This window comes from Rhinoraja longicauda, chromosome 26 (assembly GCF_053455715.1).
Source record: "Rhinoraja longicauda isolate Sanriku21f chromosome 26, sRhiLon1.1, whole genome shotgun sequence".
In the NCBI taxonomy this organism is placed as follows: Eukaryota; Metazoa; Chordata; class Chondrichthyes; order Rajiformes; family Arhynchobatidae; genus Rhinoraja; species Rhinoraja longicauda.
Genome location: NC_135978.1, coordinates 31,540,970 through 31,561,986, shown reverse-complemented (window position 1 = coordinate 31,561,986; position 21,017 = coordinate 31,540,970). Strand labels below are relative to the sequence as shown.

Genomic DNA, 21,017 nt, shown 5'->3' with positions numbered 1-21,017 from the left:
ACACGGTAGCAATGTCGCGTGTGGGGTTGGCGCGGACATGGTAGCAATGTCGCGTGTGGGGTCGGCGCGGACACGGTAGCAATGTCGCGTGTGGGGTCGGCGCGGACACGGTAGCAATGTCGCGTGTGGGGTCGGCGCGGACACGGTAGCAATGTCGCGTGTGGGGTCGGCGCGGACACGGTAGCTGAAGGGCCCGTTTCCCCGCTGAATCTCTTGACGTCTGAAGTCTAAAGAGAGAGTGTGTTTGTTTTGCGGCAGAGTTCACAGAAGGCCAAGGCGGGGGAGAATGGCCAGGACTCGCAGGGCTCATCGGACCAGGAGCGGAGGCTGAAGCAGTACCTGGAGGACGAACGCATCGCCCTCTTCCTGCAGAACGAAGAGTTCATGAAGGAACTGCAGAGGAACCGCGACTTCCTGCTGGCACTGGAGAAGGGTAAGTGACCGATCGGCCAGCGAAGCTGATGGAGTCTCCACATACCAGCCAGAGTACTTCTACTGCTTTGGTAGATACAAAATGCTGGAGTAACTCAGCGGGTCAGGCAGCATCTCGGGAGAGAAGGAGTGGGTGACGCTTCGGGTCGAGACCCTTCTTCAGATGTCGGGGGGGTGGACAAAGATAGAATGTAATCGGAGACAGTGAGACTGGTGGGAGAACTGGGAAGGGGGAGGGGGTGGAGAGGGAAAGCAGGGACTATCTGTAGTTAGAGAAGTCAATGTTCATACCGCTGGGCTGTAAGCTGCCCAAGCGAAATATGAGGTGCTGTTCCTCCAATTTGCACTGGGCCTCACTCTGACAATTGAGGAGGCCCAGGACAGAAAGGTCAAACTGGGAATGGGAGGGGGAGTTGAAGTGCTCAGCCACCGGGAGATCAGATTGGTTAAGGCGGACAGAGCGAAGGTGTTGAGCGAAATGATCGGCGAGCCTGCGCTTGGTCTTGCCGATGTAGAGAAGTTGACACCTGGAACAGCGGATACAATAGATGAGGTTGGAGGAGGTGCAGGTGAACCTCTGCCTCACCTGGAAAGACTGTTTGGGTCCTTCGATGGAATCTTAGGGGGAGGTAAAGGGACAGGTGTTGTAAAATACTAGTCTGAATGCTTCCATTGTTTGGGGGCTGTCTTCAGACAATGGGCAGAGCAAAAGGGCCATGAACTGTCTCACCCCGCACTGCACACGTCTTCACCTGATCCCCACATTGGATCTGGTTTAAACCGAAGATACGCACAAAATGCTGGAGTAACTCAGCGGAAAACAGGCAGCATCTCTGGACAGAAGGAATGGGTGATGTTTCGGGACGAGACCCTTCTGCAGTCTGGGCTCACTGTCAGATCCTCGCCTTGATCTAAATATAATATAATAAGCAAGCTCCAAGGACACTGAACACAGAACGTTTTGTTTTGTTTCATTCCTCCTCCATTCCTTTGCATCCTCTGACCTTTCTGGCTCCCGGAGAACGTTGTCAAAGTGGGCCAGCAATGAGCTCACAGACTCCCCTCCCCCTCTCAGTGAGCATCACCCCCAAGCAAACGGCATGGCAGCGGCACCTCCCCCCTTGCCCGCGACCGTGGCTGGAATCAACACACACGGGCGGCACGGTGGCGCAGTGGTAGAGTTGCTGCCTTACAGCGCCGGAGACCCGGGTTCCATCCCGACCACGGGCGCTGTCTGTACGGAGTTTGTACATTCTCCCCGTGACCTGCGTGGGTTTTCACCGAGATCTTCGGTTTCCTCCCACACTCCAAAGACGTACAGGTTTGTAGGTTAATTGGCTTTGGTATAAGTGTAAATTGTCCCTAGTGTTGGATAGTGTTAGTGTGCGGGGATCGCTGAACCAAACTAAACTCGACTGAAGTAAACTGGACTAAAGTAAACACGCCACCATGCCCTGGGGGATGTTCTCCAGTGTGGCGGAAGCTCTCTGCCCTGTCCCATCTCGAGGCAGGGCCTGCTGAAGGGCAATGAAGGAGGTAGCGGTCGAGTGGTTCGGGGTCGGGCCCCCCCAACCCCTCCAGCATGTCCTCGTCGTCAGGCCGTGACACCTCCCCCTCGCAGGGTGCTGGGGCTCTCCGGGATCAGAAAGGCCGGAGGACACTTGCTGGAGCAATGCAACGGAGTGGAGGAGGAATGAAACAAAACGTTCCGTGTTCAGTGTCCTTGGAGCGAGCTTGTTATATGCGGATCAAGGCGAGGATCTGACATGTCACTTCCGTCACTTCATCTCGATTCTGGTCTGGCACAGTCCCCTCCTCTGACTCGTGCATTCTTGGCTCTTGACCCACTGAGTTACCCAGCCAGCGGCCACGTTCTCCCGCTCCACCAATGGCGACCGCCCGGGCCAGGAGGCGGGTTGCTATGCACACCTCCGTTAGGCGGCGCCCAGGCCTCCGGGCCTACACTGTCCGGGCCTACACTGTCCGGGCCTACACTGTCCGGGGCTACACTGTCCGGGCCTACACCGTCCGGGCCTACACCGTCCGGGCCTACACCGTCCGGGCCTACACCGTCCGGGCCTACACCGTCCGGGCCTACAGCGTCCGGGCCTACAGCGTCCGGGCCCACACTGTCCGGGCCTACACTGTCCGGGCCTAATACGGGATAAGGGCGGTCCCATACGGGACAAACCAATTTTGCCCAAAATACAGGATGTCCCGGCTAATATGGGACAGTTGGCAACCATACTTGGCTCCTCAATTTGGTAGTCTTGGGTCTGATCCCTCACAGTTCTTTCTCCCCCCACTCTAATCCAGCGCTAATTGGCAACAGCTGCCCTCTTCCAGTAGTCCAGGTGCTCGCCTATCGAGGCCGGCACTTTGAGCTGAGCATTACGATTGCGGGGAAAGGAAACATGCACTTAGGCCTGGAAGGAGAAGCAGTTCAGTTTAGCTTAAAGATACAGCGTGGAAACAGGCCCTGCAGCCGACCATCGATCGCCCATTCACACTAGTTCTATGTGTAGGAAGGAACTGCAGATGCTGGTTTAAATTGAAGGTAGACACAAAACCCTGGAGTAACTCAGCGGGTAGTGTTGCCAACTGTCGTGTATTAGCCGGGACATCCTGTATTTGGGCTAAATTGGTTTGTCCCGTACGGGACCGCCCTTGTCCCGTATCAGGCCTGTGGGGCGCTGTAGGCCCGGACACAGCAGGTCCGGAGGCCCGGGCGGTTGCACAGGGAGGTTGCATAGCAACCCGCCTCCCGGCCCGGGCGGCCGCCATTAGTGGAGCGGGAGCACGTGGCCGCTGGCTGGGTGAGGTCACGTGGGGCGCGGGGCGGTGATGTTACCTCGTCCCTTATTTGGGAGTGAGATAGTTGGCACCCCTATCAGCGGGTCAGGCAGCATCACTGGAGAGAAGGAATGGGTGACGTTTCGGGTCGAGGCCCTTCTTCAGACTGATGTCAGGGGAGGGGGCAGGACCGCCCTCTCCCCTGACATCAGTCTGAAGAAGGGTCTCGACGCGAAACGTCACCCATTCCTTCTCTCCAAAGACCCGTTGCGTTACTCCAGCATTTTGTGTCTATCCGCACTAGTTCTAAGTTGTGTTCAATTGTTAATTGTCCCCAGTGTGTAGGATAGTGCTAGTGTTCCGCCTGTTTCCGCACTGTCCCTCTAAAGTCTAATGTCTAAGGGACATGGGAATTGAGGGAGAACATGGACCTGAGGGAAAAGACAAACCACAATCTTTAGTTTAGTTTAGTTTAGAGATACAGCATGGAAACAGGCCCTTTGGCCCAACGAGCAGAGATCCCCGTACACTAGCACTGTCCCACACATGCTGCGCGGGACAATTTACAATTTAACCAAAGCCAATTAACCGACTAACCTGCACGTCTTTGGTGTGTGGGAGGAAACGGGGGAGAAAATACAAACTGTGTACAGACAGCACCCGAGGTCAGGATGGAACCTGGGTCTGTGGTGCTGTAGGGCAGAAACTCTACCGCTTGCACTGACCCAAGTTAGTGTAGTTGGGAGATTTGTTGGAGGCTGTAATGTTTGAGTGTGTTTAACATCTTCTGACCTTACAGATTCCCCCCCCACACAGAACCCCCGGCACTGGAGTTGAATCTTGGGGGGGGTGGATCTGTGGGAAGGAGGGGGTTGGGGAGGGTGTCGGTGGGGGAGGGTGTCGGTGGGGGGGTGATGGGGGAGGGTGTCGGTGGGGTGGGGGAGGGTGATGGTGGGGGGGGGGTTGGGGGAGGGTGTTGGTGGGGGGGGTGGGGGAGGGTGTCGATGGGGGGGCGATGGGGGAGGGTGTCGGTGAGGGGGCGATGGGGGAGGGTGTTGGTGGGGGGGGGGAGGGTGTTGGTGGGGGGGGGGCGGTGGGGGAGAGTGTTGGTGGGGGTGGGAGGGGTTTGGCGGTGGTGGAGAGGGGCAATAAATGCTGGTGATGTCCAGACTGTGAGATTGAACAGAGAGCCACCACACACACACACACACACACACACACACACACACACACAGCCCCTGATCACCGTGACTCTGTTTTCATCTTCAGATCGGCTGAAGTACGAGTCTGGGAAGTCCACGTCTCCGAGCGCAAACGAGCCGTTGCCCAGCGATGTCAGTAGTTTGCCGTCGACCGTTCCAGGTAAGGCAGGCGCTAATTCCTGCCCCCTGCAATTTATGAGGCCATAATTCACCCTCGCTACCCGCTGGTGATGTATTGCCGGCTGCCTAATGGGACCGGCTCTGCAGCTAATCAGTTCTCACCCTTCCCTGCTGTTGTTGATAAATCTCTGCAGTGATGTGGTGCTATTTGCCTGGCGGCTGTTCACCAGCAATTGCTGCCTCTAAATCTGCACTGGCGGCAGCCTCCGCAGTGGCAGTTGTACAAAATCATGAGAGGATCAGATCGGGGAGACGCACAGAGTCTCTTGCCCAGAATAGGGAATCGGGAAACCAGAGGACATGGGTTTAAGGTGAGGGGGGAAAGATTTAATAGGAACCTAAGGGGTAACCTTTTCACACAAATGGTGGTGGGTGTACGGAACGAGCTGCCGGAGGAATTAGTTGAGGCAGGGACTATGTTTAAGAAACATTTAGACAGGTACATGGATAGGGTAGGTTACAAGGGAGGCACAAAATGCTGGCTTAACTCAGCGGGTCAGGCAGCATCTCGGGAGAGAAGGAAAGGGTGACGTTTCAGGTTGAGAACCTTCTTCAGACTGATGTCAGGGGAGGGGGCGGGACAAAGATAGAATGTAGTCGGAGGCAGGAAGACTAGTGGGAGAACTGGGACGGGGGAGGAGATAGAGAGGGAAAGCAGGGACCACCTGAAGTGGGAGAAGTCGATGTTCATACCGCTGGGCTGCAAGCTGCCCAAGCAAAATATGAGGTGCTGTTCCTCCAATTTCCGGTGGGCCTCACTATGGCCCATGACAGAAAGGTCAGACTGGGAGTGGGAGGGGGAGTTGAAGTGCTCAGCCACCGGGAGATCAGGTTGGTTAAGGCGGACTGAGCGCAGGTGTTGAGCGAAACGATTGCCGAGCCTGCGTTTGGTCTCGCCGATGTAGAGACGTTGACACCTGGAACAGCGGATGCAATAGATGAGGTTGGAGGAGGTGCAGGTGAACCTCTGCCTCACCTGGAAAGACTGTTTGGGTCCTTGGATGGAGTCGAGGGGGGAGGTAAAGGGACAGGTGTTGCATCTCCTGCGGTTGCAGGGGAAAGTGCCTGGGGAGGGGGTGGTTTGGGTAGGAAGGGACGAGTGGACCAGGGAGTTTCAGAGGGGATGGTCTCTGCGGAATGCAGAAAGGGGAGGAGATGGGAAGATGTGGCCAGTGGTGGGGTCCCGTTGTAGGTGACGGAAATATTGGAGGATTATGTGCTGAATGCGACGGCTGATGGGGTGGAAGGTGAGAACAAGGGGGATTCTGTCCTTGTTACGAATGGGGGGAAGGGGATCAAGAGCGGAGCTGCGGGATATAGAGGAGGCCCTAGTGAGAGCCTCATCTATAATGGAAGAGGGGAACCCTCGTTTCCTAAAGAAAATTTAAACCAGCATCTGCAGTTTTTTTCCTACATAGGTTTCAAGGGGTATGGGCCAAAAGCAGGCAGGGAGAACTAGTGTAGATGGGACATGTTGGTCGGTTGGGGCAAGTTGGGCCACAGGGCCTGTTTTCACACTGTGACTATGAAACCGGAGCACACGGAGGAAACCCACGCGGCCACTGAGAGAACATGCAAACTCCACACAGACAGCTCCCGAGGTCAGGAACGAACCGGGGTCCCTGGCGCAGTAGGGCAGCAGCTCTACCCGCTGCGCCACCGTGCTGCGCTATTAACATCGGTGGTCTAAGAAAATAACTGCAGATGCTGGTACAAATCGAAGCTATTTATTCACAAAATGCTGGAGTAACTCGGGACAGGCAGCATCTCAGGAGAGAAGGAATGGGTGACGTTTCGGGTGGAGACCCTTCTTCAGACTGAGTCAGGGGAAAGGGAAACGAAAGATATAGACGGTGATGTAGAGAGATATAGAACAAATGAATGAAAGATATGCAAAAATGTAACGGAAACAGGCCACTGTTAGCTGTGGGCCGGGTGAAAACTAGTTACAGACAATGAGACTCAACAAGACGACTTAGAAGCTGGTACGACTTGGATGGGGGAGGGACGGAGAGAGAGAGGAAATGCAAGGGTTACTTGAAGTTAGAGAAATCAATATTCATATCACTGGGGTGTAAGCCAAAGAAATGGGTGATGTTTGGGGTCGAGACCCTTCTTCGGACTGAGAGTCAGGGGAGAGGGAGGGACAGAGATATGGAAGGGCAAGGTGTGAAGAACATCAACAGGCCTTTTTAAACTTTTCTTCATGAAGTTGCATGCAGCAGGCGAGCTGAGGGCCCCTTCCAGACCTGTTTTAAATTCACGTCACGTTCACCCTTGAATTGATGTAACGAAGTGAAATAAAGATTTAACGACCAACTCCACTATTCGTCTCAGGATGATTTAAGGTCGGGTGTGCTGAGAGCGGGGATGCTTTTGGCTGTGGTCCCGTGGGTTGGGAGCCATGACTGCGGGCTGCTGGGGAAGGGACGCGGCGGTGGGGAAGGGGACGTGTTTGGTATGAAACGTTAACCCTTTCCTCCGCTCCTTGCAGCCGACTCTGGTGCAGCTGAAGCAAGTGGGGCCACTATCGATGAAGCCTTGTTCAGGGACAAACTCAAGCACATGGGGAAATGTGAGTCCTCCTGATATTATTACATTATTATTATTATTATTACCCAGCAAAGCAATTGCCTTGAGCTCCACAGACACCTTTCACCCTGGTGGTGCAGCGGTAGAGTTGCTGCCTCACAGCGCCAGAGGCCCGGGTTCCATCCTGACTACGGGCGCTGTCTGCGCGGAGTTTGGAGCTGCTCCCCATGACCGCGTGGGTTTGCTCCGAGATTTTCGGTTTTACTCCCGCACTCCAATGACGTACAGGTTTGTAGGTTAATTGGCTCGGTGTAAATATACATTGTCCCTAGTGTGTGTAGGATCGCTGGTCGCTGTGGACTCGGTGGGCCGAAGGGCCTGTTTCCGGGCTGTATCACTAAACTAAACTGAATTAAACACTCCGATCATCAACTAAAGAGCAGTCGTGAGCGATCATCTACCTCATTGGAGGCCCTTGGACTGTCTTTGACAGGACTTTATCCTGCACTAAACATTATTCACGTGATTCCCTTTATCCTGTATCTGTACACTGTGGACTGCTCGATTGTAATCATGTGTTGGCCTTCTGCTGACTGGTCAGCACGCAACAAAAGCTTTTCACCGTACCTCGGTACACGGGACAATAAGCTCAACTCAACTTCTGCTTGTCAATATACCCTCAATATACCCTATTTACTTGGGTCATTAAATCCATCAGCTTGAACATTTTTTTCCACAACAAAGCTTCCATTTTCTTTCTTCAAAGTAAGAAGGTAAAAGAGCTGTGGAGAAATTATGTGATAAAAAGGAACTGCAGATGCTGGTTTATACCAACGATAGACACACAATGTATAATGCTGCTGCAAGTGAGATTTTAGTTCCTTTGTCAGTACATGTGACAACAAAACATTCCTGGCTTGAGATATTGCGATAGGTTATTGCTCTTATGATAGACACAGAGTGCTGGAGTAACTCAGCGGGTCAGGCAGCATCTGTGGAGAACATGGATAGGTGACGTTTCACAGAGTGCTGGAGTAACTCAGCGGGTCAGGCAGCATCTGTGGAGAACATGGATAGGTGACGTTTCACAGAGTGCTGGAGTAACTCAGCGGGTCAGGCAGCATCTCTGGAGAACATGGATAGGTGACGTTTCACAGAGTGCTGGAGTAACTCAGCGGGTCGGGCAGCATCTCTGGAGAACATGGATAGGTGATGTTTCGGGTGGAGACCCTTCTTCAGACTGGATAATACTATACATGGGGGGGAGGCACGGTGGCGCAGTGATAGAGTTGCTGCCTCTCAGCGCCAGAGACCCGGGTTCCATCCTAGTCTCAGGTGCAGTCTGTGCGGAGTTTGCACGTTCTCCCCGTGACCGATCAGTCTGAAGAAGGTTCACCCAACCCAAAACGTCACCTGTCCATTTTCTCCAGAGATGCTGCCTGACCGGCTGAGTTACTCCAGCATCTTGTGTTGGCCCTCTATCAGAGGAGAAATAATGTACAGCAATATCGCAAGTCAGGAGTGTTTTATTGTCATATGTACCGACAACGGAGCAATGAAATTCTTACTTGCAGCAGCATAACAGGCCTGTAACAGAATACACCCAGATAATATATAATAAACTACAAAATAAATAAATGAATACACTGGAATTTAGAAGGATGAGAGGGGATCTTGTCGAAACGTATAAAATTATTAAGGGGTTGGACACGTTAGAGGCAGGAAACATGTTCCCAATGTTGGGGGAGTCCAGAACAAGGGGCCACAGTTTAAGAATAAGGGGTAGGCCATTTAGAACGGAGATGAGGAAAAACTTTTTCAGTCAGAGAGTTGTGAATCTGTGGAATTCTCTGCCTCAGAAGGCAGTGGAGGCCAATTCTCTGAATGCATTCAAGAGAGAACTAGATAGAGCTCTTAAGGATAGCGGAGTCAGGGGGTATGGGGAGAAGGTAGGAACGGGGTATTGATTGAGAATGATCAGCCATGATCACATTGAATGGCGGTGCTGGCTCGAAGGGCCGAATGGCCTACTCCTGCACCTATTGTCTTTGTCTATTGAATAACTCCAATATTAGCACACAAAAAAGTCCAAAGACAGTGCAGCCAAAGACAGTCCATAGTTCATCAGTTATTGTGGTGTAGTGTTTAACAGCCTGATGGATGTAGGGAAGAAGTTGTTCCTGAACCTGGACGTTACAGTTTTCAGGCTGCTGTACCTTCTTCTCGATGGCAGGAGTGGAATGAGAGTGTGGCCAGGGTGGTGTGGGTCTCTGGTGATGCAGGCTGCCTTTTTGAGGCAGTGACTCCTGTAGATCCCTTAGATGGTGGGACGGTCAGTCAGTAACTGTGCGAGACTGGGCAGTCTTTTCAATAATCATCTTTGTTTACTGAATAAAGCAGGATAATTTCTTCAGAAGATGAAGTTAGTGATCTCCAAGCTCAAGAATAGCTTGTTCCCAACAACCATCATGCTCTGGAACACTACACCACAATGTGGTTGTACGTACAAATGATAGGCCTACATTTATTCTTGGGTGTGAGGGGAGTTACCCAGTTACCTGTACTCCAGGTGGTTAAGACATGGTCACCAGGTGCAGCAAAAATATTCCACAACTGTTCGTGTTTCTCTTTGCTGTTCTGGAGAAGAAAGCACGTCACATCAGGTGGCACAGCGGGTAGAGCCGCTGCCTCACGGCACTAGAGGGCAGGCACGGTGGCGCAGCGGTAGAGTTGCTGCCTTACAGCAAATGCAACGCCGGAGACCCGGGTTCAATCCCGACTATGGGCGCCGTCTGTACGGAGTTTGTACGTTCTCCCCGTGACCCGCGTGGGTTTTCTCCAAGATCTTCGGTTTCCTCCCACACTCCAAAGACGTGCAGGTTTGTAGGTTAATTGGCTTGGTAAATGTAAAAATTGTCCCTAGTGGGTGTAGGATAGTGTTAATGTGCGGGGATCGCTGGGCGGCCCAGACCCGGTGGGCCGAAAGGGCCTGTTTCCACGCTGTATCTCTAAACTAAACTAAACTAGACCCGAGTTTGATCCTGACCATGGGTGCTGTCTGACAGGATGCTACCATACCTGCCTCCACCACCACCCCCGGCAGCACGTTCCAGGCCCCCACCACCCTCTGTGTAAAAAAACCCTGCTCTGCACTTCTCCGTTAAATGTTGCCCCTCTCACCTTAAAGCTGCGCCCTCCAATATTCGACACTTCTATCCTGGGGAAAAAGGTTCTGAGTGTCTACCCTGTCCATGCCTCTCATTATTTCACATTCTTCTATCAGGTCCCCTCTGAACCTCTACCAATTGTTCCACTCAGGTCAAAGTTGACCACTGCATCAGCATTAGGGGTTGCCAACTATCTCACTCCCAAATAAGGGACAAGGTGACGTCACCGCCCCCGCGCCCCATGTGACCTCACCCAGCCAGCGGCCACGTGCTCCCGCTCCATCAATGGCGGCCGCAACCTCCGTTACACGGCACCCGGTCCTCCGGGCCTACACTGTCCGGACCTACACTGTCCGAGCCTGCAGCGTCTGGACCGACAGTGTCTAGGCCTACAGCGTCCGGGCCTACAATGCCTCCCGGGCCTAATACAGGACAAGGGTGGTCCCGTACGGGACAAACCAATTCTGCCCAAAATATGGGATGTCCCAGCTAATACGGGACAGTTGGCAACCCTAATCAGCATACACCAGGTAGATAGAACATTGAACAGTACAGCACAGGAACAGGCCCTTCAGCCCACAATGTCTGTGCGCCCCCGCGCCCCATGATGCCAAGACCATCTCTGATCTGCCGGCACATGATCCATATCCCTCCACTCCCTGCATAACTGTTTGCTTACCCAAAGGCCTATTCAGACTTTAGAGATACTGCGTGTAAACATGTGTCCACACTGACCAGCGATCCCCCCCGCACACTAGCACCACCCCACACACCAGGGACAACTTACAACTTTACTGGAGCCAATTAACCTTCAAACCTGCACATCTTTGGAGTGTGGGAGGAAACAGGAGCACCCGGGAAAAACCACACGGCCACGGGGAGAACGTGCAAACTCCGTACAGACAGCACCTGTACTCAGGATCGAACCTGGGTCTCTGGCGCTGTGTGGCAGCAACCCCACCGTGCCGCCCTGTTCCTTTGGGGGTTTGTCAGCCACGTGCTGATGTCCATGAAGGCAGAGCAGGGATATGGATCACGTGCAGGCAGAGGAGGATGGGTTATCGTGGCGTGACGTTCAGAGCAGGCATTGATTACCGAAGGGCCTGTCCCTGTGCTGTACTGTACTGTGTTCTATGTTCTGATTCCACCTCGGACACACTAGCAGAGACTGACCTGTTGCTTCCTCTCTGCAGCCACGAGGAAGAAGCTTTTCGAGCTGGCCCGCGCATTTTCGGAGAAGACGAAGATGAGGAAGTTGAAGCGGAAGCATTCCTTAAAACATCACACGTATCCTTGACGCGTTTCCATTTATTATTTTAACGGAACAAGCAAAAGAAAAGAGGTGGCTTCAGGACCCAGCGGTGCAGCGGGTGGAGCCGATGCCTCACAGCGCCAGGGACCCGGGCTCTATCCTGACCTTGGTGCTGTCTGCGTGGAGTTTGCACGTTCTCCCCGTGACTGTGTGGGTTTCCTCCGGGTGCTCCGGTTTCCTCCCGCATCGCAAAGACGTGCGGGTTTGTGGGGCCATTGGCTTCTCTGTGGCGTAACATGACCAGGAATCCTATCCAGATATCAATTCCCCAACCCAGAGTTAGGTGGTACCCATACCATCTTGTATATTACTCTGTATGTTGATCAGGGGTGGCACAGTAGCACTGCGGTAGAGCCGCTGCCTTACAGCGCCAGAGACCCGGGCTCGATCCTGACCTCGGGTGCTGTCTGTACGGAGTTTGCACGTTCTCCCCGTGACCCTTATTTGGGAGTGAGAAAGTTGGCAACCCTAATTGTGAATTGATTATTGCTTCAGACTGCCAACCTTTTTGCTGCTGATTCACTTTAAACTGACTTATATGGTCACAGCAAGATCCCACGAAGGGCAGCGATTGGCTGCGGGTGCCCTCCATGTGAGCAAGGGCCTCGTTCAATGGAGGGCAAAGTACTGGAAGGGATGTGACAGGTGTTGCATAAATGCAACGGTTAATCTTTCTATTTTATAGCGGAGTGCAGGTTTGAGTGAGCTTTTCCTTGACCCATCTCAACCATGCAGTCTTGGAACAGCAGCCTCAACAGCAAACCTTCTGGATGACGTAGAAGGGAATTCTTGCGGTAAGGATGTATTTAGTTTAGAGATAGAGTTACAGCGCGGAAACAGGCCCTTCAACCCACCGAGTCACAGCCGACCAGCGACTCCCGCACACTAACACACCCTACACACACGAGGGCCAACTTACAGTTATACCAAGCCATATATAAGAAAATAACTGCAGATGCTGGTACAAATTGATTTATTCACAAAATGCTGGAGTAACTCAGCAGGTCAGGCAGCATCTCGGGAGAGAAGGAATGGGTGACATTTCGGGTCGAGACCCTTCTTCAGACGGGTCAAGCCAATGGATATTTTTTTCGGCAGAGATTGACAGATTTTTGATTAACACGGGTGTCAGGGATTATGGAGAGAAGGCAGGAGAACGGGGTTGAGACGGAAAGATAGATCAGCCATGATTGAATGGCGGAGTAACTTGATGGGTCCAATGATCTAATTCTGCTCCTGTAAATAACCAACATGAATAGGTGAAGCAAAGGGGAAGATACAGAGTGCAGAATATAGTTCTCAGCATTGTAGCGCACCTGTTACACAGACAGAGTCCAATGTCCGCAATGGGGTAGAGGAGAATCGGACAGTACCCTAGCTTACAGTTCAGAAGCCTGATAACAGAGGGGAAGAAGCTGTCCCTGAGTCTGGTGGTGCGCGCTTTCAAGCTTCTGTACCTTCTGCCTGACGGGAGCGGGGAGAAGCAGGAATGACCGGGGTGGGACGAGTCTTTGATTATGTTGAAAGAATGAACGGCAGATGCTGGTTTACCAAGGATTGGCACAAAGTGCTGGAGTAACTGGTCAGGCAGCGTCTCTGGAGAACATGGATAGGTGAGGTTTCCGGTCGGGACCCTCCATCAGACTGATTGCAGGGGTGGGGGGGATAGAAAGCTGGATGAGAGGAAGGGACGGGACAAAGCCTGGCAGGTCAGAGGTGAACACAGCAAAGGGGTTTTTGATGGGCGGTGATTAGACAAAGGCCAGAGATGAACACACACAAAGTGTGAGACAAAAGGATTGGAGAGTTGCGAGTTGTGAAGCTAGAGGATTGACGAGTGGCGTAGGATGTAGATGGAGGGGTGGGGACGGGAGGAGAGAGATAGGTGCAAGGTCAGCCACCGGTCAGGGGAGGGAAGGGGGGGAGAAAGAGGGAGGTTTATGGATGGGGAAGGGTGATTTGTAGAATTGTAAAATTGGAGAATTCAACATTAATCCCATTGGGTTGTAAACTACCCAAGTGGAATATGAGGTGCTGTTCCTCCACTTTGCGTTTGACCTCACTCTGACAATGGAGGAGGTCCAGGACAGAAAGGTCAGTGTGGGAATGGGGAGTTAAAATGGTGAGCAACCGGGAGATCTAGTAGGCCTTGTCAGATCCAGAGCAAGTGTCGGCAAAGTGGTTGCCAGGTCTATGCTTGGTCTCGCCAATGTACAAGAGGCCACATTGGGAACACCAGAGGCAGTAGATGAGGTTGTAGGTGCACAGAACCTCTGCCTCACCTGAAAGGACTGCTGCCCAATATTGCACCCGATTCACCTCTACTTAGGGTTGCCAACTTTCTCATTCCCAAATAAGGGACTAAAGGTGACCTCACTCAGCCAGCGGCCACGTGCTCCCGCTCCACCAATGGGGGCCGCCCGGGCCGGGAGGCGGGTAACTACGCAACCTCCGTTAGGCAGTGTCCAGGTGTCCGGGCCTGCACTGACCCCGGGCCTAATACGGGACAAGGGTGGTCCCGTACGGGACAAACAAATTTTGCCCAATATACGGGATGTCCCGGCTAATACGGGACAAGGGCAACCCTACGTCTACACCATTGTGGACATCGGACTTTGTCTCTGGAACCGATGTGCTACAATGCTGAGAACTACATTCTGCACTCTGTATCTTCCCCTTTGCTTTTAGACTTTAGAGACACAGTGTGGAAACAGGCCCTTCAGCCCACTGAATCCACGCTGCCCAGTGATCTCCCCTAACAAGCACCATCCTACACACACTAGGGACAATTTACAATTTTATCGAAGCCATTTAACCTACAAACCTGCACGTCTTTGGAGTGTGGGAGGAAACCGGGGCACCCGGAGAAAACCCACGTGGGTCACGGGGAGAACGTACAAACTCCATACACACAGCACCCGTGGTCATGATTACAACTTCATAAGATAGGAGCAGAATTAGGCCATTCGGCCTGTCAAGGCTACGTCGCCAATCAATCATGGCTGATCTATCTCTCCCTCCGAACGCCTTTCTCCTGCCTTCTCCCCATAACCCCTGACACCTGATCAAACCCGGGTCTCTGGGGCTGTAAGGCAGCAACTCTGCTGCTGTACCACCATGCCACTCTATCTATGCTCTATCTTTGACTCATTTGTAGTTATGTATAATATTATCTGATCTGACTGGATAGCTTTGAAGACAAAGCTTTTCACTGTACCTCAGTACTAAGGTTGCCAACTGTCCCGTATTAGTCAGGACATCCCGTATTTTGGGCTAAATTGGTTTGTCCCGTATTAGGCCCGGGAGGCGCTGTAGGCCCAGACGCTGTAGGTCCGGAGGCCCAGGCGCCGCCTAACGGAGGCTGCGTACCACCCACCTCCCAGCCTGGGCGGCCGCCATTGGTAAGGCGGGAGCACGTGGTCGCTAGCTGGGTGAGGTTACGTGGGGTGCGGGCGGTGATGTCACCTTGTCCCTTATTTGGGAGTGAGATAGTTGGCAACCCTACTCAGTATACGTGACAATAATAAACCTAAACCTTATGCTCCATGTAGCTCGATGACAGAAAGGGGCTTGTGAGAAATGTTCTCTCAGAAAGTGATTGCCAGTATACATGTTGTTCAGCTGCTTGATCCTGGTCTGTCTGCCTTTCAGATGAAGAACTCCAGTTCAGAAAACAGACCTTGCCGGAGGCAGATGAAGAAAATAAGGAGAGAGAGTTATGGTAAGCTCAAAATCTAAATCTAAACCCCCATCACTATCAGTGTTGGAGGGAGATGTTTTGGGTTGGAATTCTTCTTCAGTTCTCTAGCATCGGAATAACATTTCACGCCTCTCATATCCTAACACATTTATCTCCTTTTTATCTTGGGCCTTTCTCCTCCCTCCTCATCGGCATCCAAGCTTTGTCCCCCCCCCCCCCCCCCCCCACCTCGCTTCCAGCTTTCTTCCCCCCCCCCCCCTCCCCCCCCCCCACTACAATCAGTCTGAAAACGACTCCCGACCCAAAAAACGTTGCCTATCCATGTCCTCCAGAGATGTTGTCTGACCCGCTGAGTTACTCCAGCAATTTGTGTGGGGTTTTTTTGTAAACCACCATCTGCAGTTCCTTGTGCGTACTTTTAAAACTACTTTTACTTTGTCGAACTTGCCTCATCTGGGTTGGAGACTCAGTGGGCTGAAAGGCCTGTTTCCATGTTGTGTGTGTGTCCTTCAAACAATCAATTGGACAAGCACTCTGTTTAAAATTTGAGATTTTAAGCAAGTGCAATTTATTGTTTTTGCCTCCTCTTGGCAGAGATGGCCATCATTGAGATTTCCTTCGGACTAATGTCTGTGCTGGAGATCTTTGACTCTTGGAATAGTAATGTTTGTTAACCGTTCCCTCTCCCTATATCAGTCCCTACGCTCACTCCGAGACTCTTTCCTCCCTCACAGTTGGCACTGGAGGGTCAAACAGAGAATGTGTCCTTGCAACACTGATAGTGATGGGGGTTTAGATTTAGATTTTTAGATTTAGAGATACAGCGCAGAAACAGGCCCTTCGGCCCACCGGGTCCGCGCCGCCCAGCGATCCCCGCACATTAACACTATCCTACAACCACTAGGGACAATTTTTTACATTTGCCCAGCCAATTAACCTACAAACCTGTACGTCTTTGGAGTGTGGGAGGAAACCGAAGATCTCGGAGATTACCCACGCAGGTCACGGGGAGAACGTACAAACTCCGTACAGACAGCACCCGTAGTCAGGATCGAACCTGAGTCTCCGGCGCTGCATTCGCTGTAAGGCAGCAACTCTACCGGTGCACCACTGTGCCACCAGAACATAGAGCAGTTCAGCACAAGAACAGGCCCTTCGGCCCGCAATGTCTGTGTCGAACATGATGTCAAGACCAACTCTTACCGGCCTGCACATGATCCATATCCCTCAATTCCCTGCATATCATAATCATACTTTATTAGCCAAGTATGTCTTGCAACATACGAGGAATTTGATTTTCCGTACAATCATCATACCAATAAAAAGCAACAAGACACACAAAATGCAATTAACATGGACATCCACCACAGTGCCTCCTCCTCATTCCTCACTGTGATGGAAGGGAAAAAAAATCAATCTTCACGTGCCGATCCAAACCTCTCTTAAGCACCACCATGGTATCCCTCCCCAACTATCCCTGGCTACACGTTCCAGACACTCACCACCCTTGCCCCAAAAACGCCCCACACATCTTTAAAATTTGCGCCTCTCACCTTAAAGTGGTGACATCTTGAATGTGATTTTTCAATCCTGGGAGAAAGGTTCTGACTGTCTACCCTATCTGTGCCTCTCATAATCGTACATACTTCTGTCAGGTGTCCCCACAACCCCCGGCATTTCAGAGAACACAATACAAGTCTCTCCAACCTCTCCCTGTGGCCAATGCCCTCTAATCCCAGCAGCATTCTGGTAAACCTCCTCGGCCCCCTCTCAAAAGCCCCACACCCTTCCAATAATGGGGACTGCCAGAACTGCACGCAATACTGCAAATGCGGCCTAACCACAATCCTATGAGAGGGGGGGAGAGAGGGAGAGAAGGGGGAGAGAGAGAGAGAGAAGGGGGAGAGAGGGAGAGAGAGAGAGAGAGAAGGGGGAGAGAGAGAGGGGGAGAGGGAGAGAGAGAGGGGGTAGAGAGAGAGGGGGGATCGTGATTTCCTGACTCTTATACTCAATGCCCCTACCTATGAACTATGAAAGCAAGCACACCCACTCTCAGCTCTCTGTCCTTTCGTCATCATCTCTCCACTTGTGTTGCCACTTTCAGGGAGATATGAACTTGGACCCCAAGATCTCTCTGCACATCATTAATTTAGTTTAATGTAGAGATACAGCGTGGAGACAGGCCCTTCGGCCCACCGAGTCCACACCGACCAGTGGTCACACCTACGCTAGTTCTATCCTACACACACTAGTGACAATTTAACATTTATAACCGAGCCAATTAACCTACAAACCTTTACGTCTGTGGAACGTGAGAGGAAACCGAAGATCTCGGAGAAAACCCACACAGGTCATGGGAGGAACGTACAGACAGCACCCGTGGTCGGGATGGAACCCGGGTCTCTGGCGCTGTAAGGCAGCAACTCTGCCGCTGCGCCACCGTTGCCCCAGAATGAATTGCTGTGATTTTGCTTCAGGGAAGGGTCAAAGTGAATTGGACTGGGCCTTGTCTGAATTGTTTAACTGCACTTTGTGTTCCTTCCCGCCACAGATCCTGACAGCCTTGGACCGCAGGAGCCGTTCAGTGCTTACACAAAAAAGGACAATTAGTCTTAACAGATGAAGCTGGTGGCAGTTAATGTATATCCCTTCGTCTGCTTTTTAATCACTTTTTCTGCAATGATTGAGACACAATTAAATGGGTGGGGGTGGGGAGGGAGAGATGCAGGTCGCCGCCATTGTAAGTCCAGGGTCTGGGGTGCATTTGCACTTCTTTAACCTTGCTGTTCCCTGATGCTAGATCTACATTTTAGTCTAGACCTGGGACGCAAGGAATTGCAGATGCAGGTTTACTATATAAAAAAAAGACCCAAAGTGCTGGAGTAACTCAGCGGGTCTGGCGCCACATTTCTTGCCTCTTCTCTCCTGATCTTACACTTTTTGTCCTTTCATCTCTAGCCTTTGGCCAACCCGCTCTGCCCGTCAAAAACCCCGCTCGCCTATATCCACCCATCACTCACCAGACTTTGTCCCGCCCCCCTCCCCCACAATCAATCTGAAGAAGGGTCAATAGACAATAAACAATAGGTGCAGGAGTAGGCCATTCGGCCCTTTGAGCCAGCACCACCATTCACTGTGATCATGGCTGATCATTCACAATCAGTACCCCGTTCCTGCCCTCCCCCCATACCCCATGACTATCTTTAAGAGCTCGATCCCAGCCCGAAACATCGCCTTGTCACCATCCATGTTCTCCAGAGATGTTGCCTGACCCGCTGTGTTACTCCAGCACTTTGTGCTTTTTATTTTAGATGTTGACCTTGCAGTTCTCTTGACCTAGACCGTGACTTACAATGGGCAGAGCACCATTAGAGAGATGGGACTAGTTTTTAACTGTAACCTTGTATTCCAATATATTTTGATAGCAAAGGCCTTCTGCAGGCATTGACTTGTATTTCATATGGACTGATTCAACAATATATTAATTCTCTAATTCAGTGATTATAATTGTCAAACTATGTCTTCTCAGTTTCGATGTGCCTAATGTTGTACTGTACGTGACAGACCAGAATGCATAAAAATTACATAAATATTCCTCTTGTAATTATTGGGATTATTTTCCTTTATTCCATTTTTTCTAGTGAGAGAGTCATAGAGTGATACAGTGTGGAAACAGGCCCTTCCGCCCAACCTGCTCACACCGCTCAACTAGCTACACTAGTCCCACCTGCCCATGTTTGGTCCATATCTCTCCAAACCTGTCCTATCCCTGTACCCGTCTAACTGTTTCTTAAACGTTGGATTAGTCCCTGCCTCAACTACCTCCTCTGGCAGGTCGTTCCATACACCCTCCACCCTTTGTGTGAAAAAGTTACCCCTCAGATTCCTATTAAATCTTTTCCCCTTCACCTTAAACCTATGTCCTCTGGTCCTCGATTCCCCTATTGTGGGCTAGAAACTCTGCGCTTCTACCCGATCTATTCCTCTCGTGATTTTATACACCTCTATAAGATCACCCCTCATCCTCCTGCACTCCAAGGAATAGAGGCCCAGCCTACTCAACCTCTCCCTATAGCTCAGACCCTCTAGTCCTGGCAATATCCTTGTAAATATTCTCTGTACCCTTTTCAGCTTGACAACATCTTTCCTATAACATGGTGCCCAGAACTGAACACAATACTCTAAATGTGGTGTCACCAACGTCTTATATAACTGCAACATGATCTCCCAAATTCTATACTCAATACTCTGACTGATGAAGGCCAATGTGCCAAAAGCACATTAGATTATGGATTACAGGATGTACGGAAATCAAGAAGCTATTTGGCGTTGTGGTAAATGTTGAAGGATTTGGAAGCTGAAAAGCCTTTGCAAAGTTGTGTTAACAATCCAGCCACGGTGAATGTCAATGGGATACTCAGCGAGTGCAGTCATTTACGAGAGAGATGGCTCGCCAAGTGCAGATTTTAAAACGTTTAACAGCAGTGCAGGAGCACATGGAGAGGCCTTGTGGAGTTGGTGTTCGAAGTAACGGGCGATTTATTGAAACCGGTGTGCACCGGGAGACCAGTCGAAGCTGATCTCCTGAGCGCGACCTTGGTACAACGCTTACATTCTCAGCTGACAAGATTACACGGAAACTTGATCAACGGTAAAACGAGGTCTCGATTACAAAGTGGAGGTCACAGAAAGGTAATAAACTTGATTAGTACGGGTGTCAGGGGTTATGGGAACAAGGCAGGAGAATGGGGTTGAGAGGGAGAGATAGATCAGCCATGATTGAATGGCGGAGTGGACTTGATGGGCCGAATGGCCTAATTCTGCTCCTGAAACCTATGAAACTGCGTCTTGATTACTGAATAAAATGACTATCCACGTCTCACCTAGTTGGCAGTCGATCCAGTTTTGTGTCACAATGATGGGTGCTCACTGGAACATAATCAATGACGTTCCTGAAACCTGGGTCACTGCTGCGGTCCCTGTCTCCGTGTTTGGGCTTTGTCCACGGTTCCCTGTCACCACATTAGCACAATCCACATCCTTGTTTACTCGTCATCAGCCCCCACTATTCCTTCCCCTATGACAGTAAATAAAGCCACCTTTGTTCTGTGAGGAATAATGGAATCTGGCACCACGCCAGCAAATGATGGCCCTTGGATCGCAATGGGTGGGATTAGATCCTCGATGCTGAAGATGTTTAGATTAGTTTAGTTTAGAGATGCAGCACGGAAATTGGCCCTTCGGCCCACCGAGTCTGCACGGGCCAGCAATTATCCGCAAATCAACACCATCCTATACCCACGAGGGCCAATTTGTACATTTACCCAGCCAATTAACCTACAAACCTGCACGTCTTTTGAGTGTGGGAGGAAACCGAAGATCTCAGAGAAAACCCACGCAGGTCACGGGGAGAACGTACAGCACCCGTAGTCAGGATGGAACCCGGGTTTCTGGCGCTGTGAGGCAGCAGCTCTACCGCTGTGCCAATGTGTCAGTATCCTGCTAAACCCTTTCACCATCAATCCCTGATTACTGAAAAACAAGCATTATTACACATTTCCAAATTGGCTTCAATTCCCCCTCCAGTGCAGACCTCTCCTGGCTGGCAATTAATGGCTGTTTTGGGTAAAATGCCAGATGAATTCTGCCATTTTGTACCCGTATTGCAAGTATACGGCGCAAAATAACATTGGATGAAT

The 21,017-nt window shown here is 51.4% G+C and overlaps 1 protein-coding gene across 3 annotated transcripts in view; it reads left to right on the top strand.

The window, feature by feature from the left end:
• Positions 1–18,890, top strand: part of cuedc1b (CUE domain containing 1b) — a 93,518-nt gene extending 74,628 nt beyond the window's left edge. For all 3 annotated transcript variants that reach the window (XM_078422240.1, XM_078422243.1, XM_078422242.1), the window contains exons 5-11: positions 259–433; positions 4,495–4,587; positions 7,102–7,182; positions 11,500–11,593; positions 12,354–12,412; positions 15,270–15,339; positions 17,870–18,890. In XM_078422240.1, the coding sequence (XP_078278366.1) occupies positions 259–433; positions 4,495–4,587; positions 7,102–7,182; positions 11,500–11,593; positions 12,354–12,412; positions 15,270–15,339; position 17,870 (573 nt within the window). In that variant the 3' untranslated portion in view covers positions 17,871–18,890. The remainder of the gene's footprint in view (positions 1–258; positions 434–4,494; positions 4,588–7,101; positions 7,183–11,499; positions 11,594–12,353; positions 12,413–15,269; positions 15,340–17,869) is intronic.
• Positions 18,891–21,017: the final 2,127 nt, after the last annotated feature.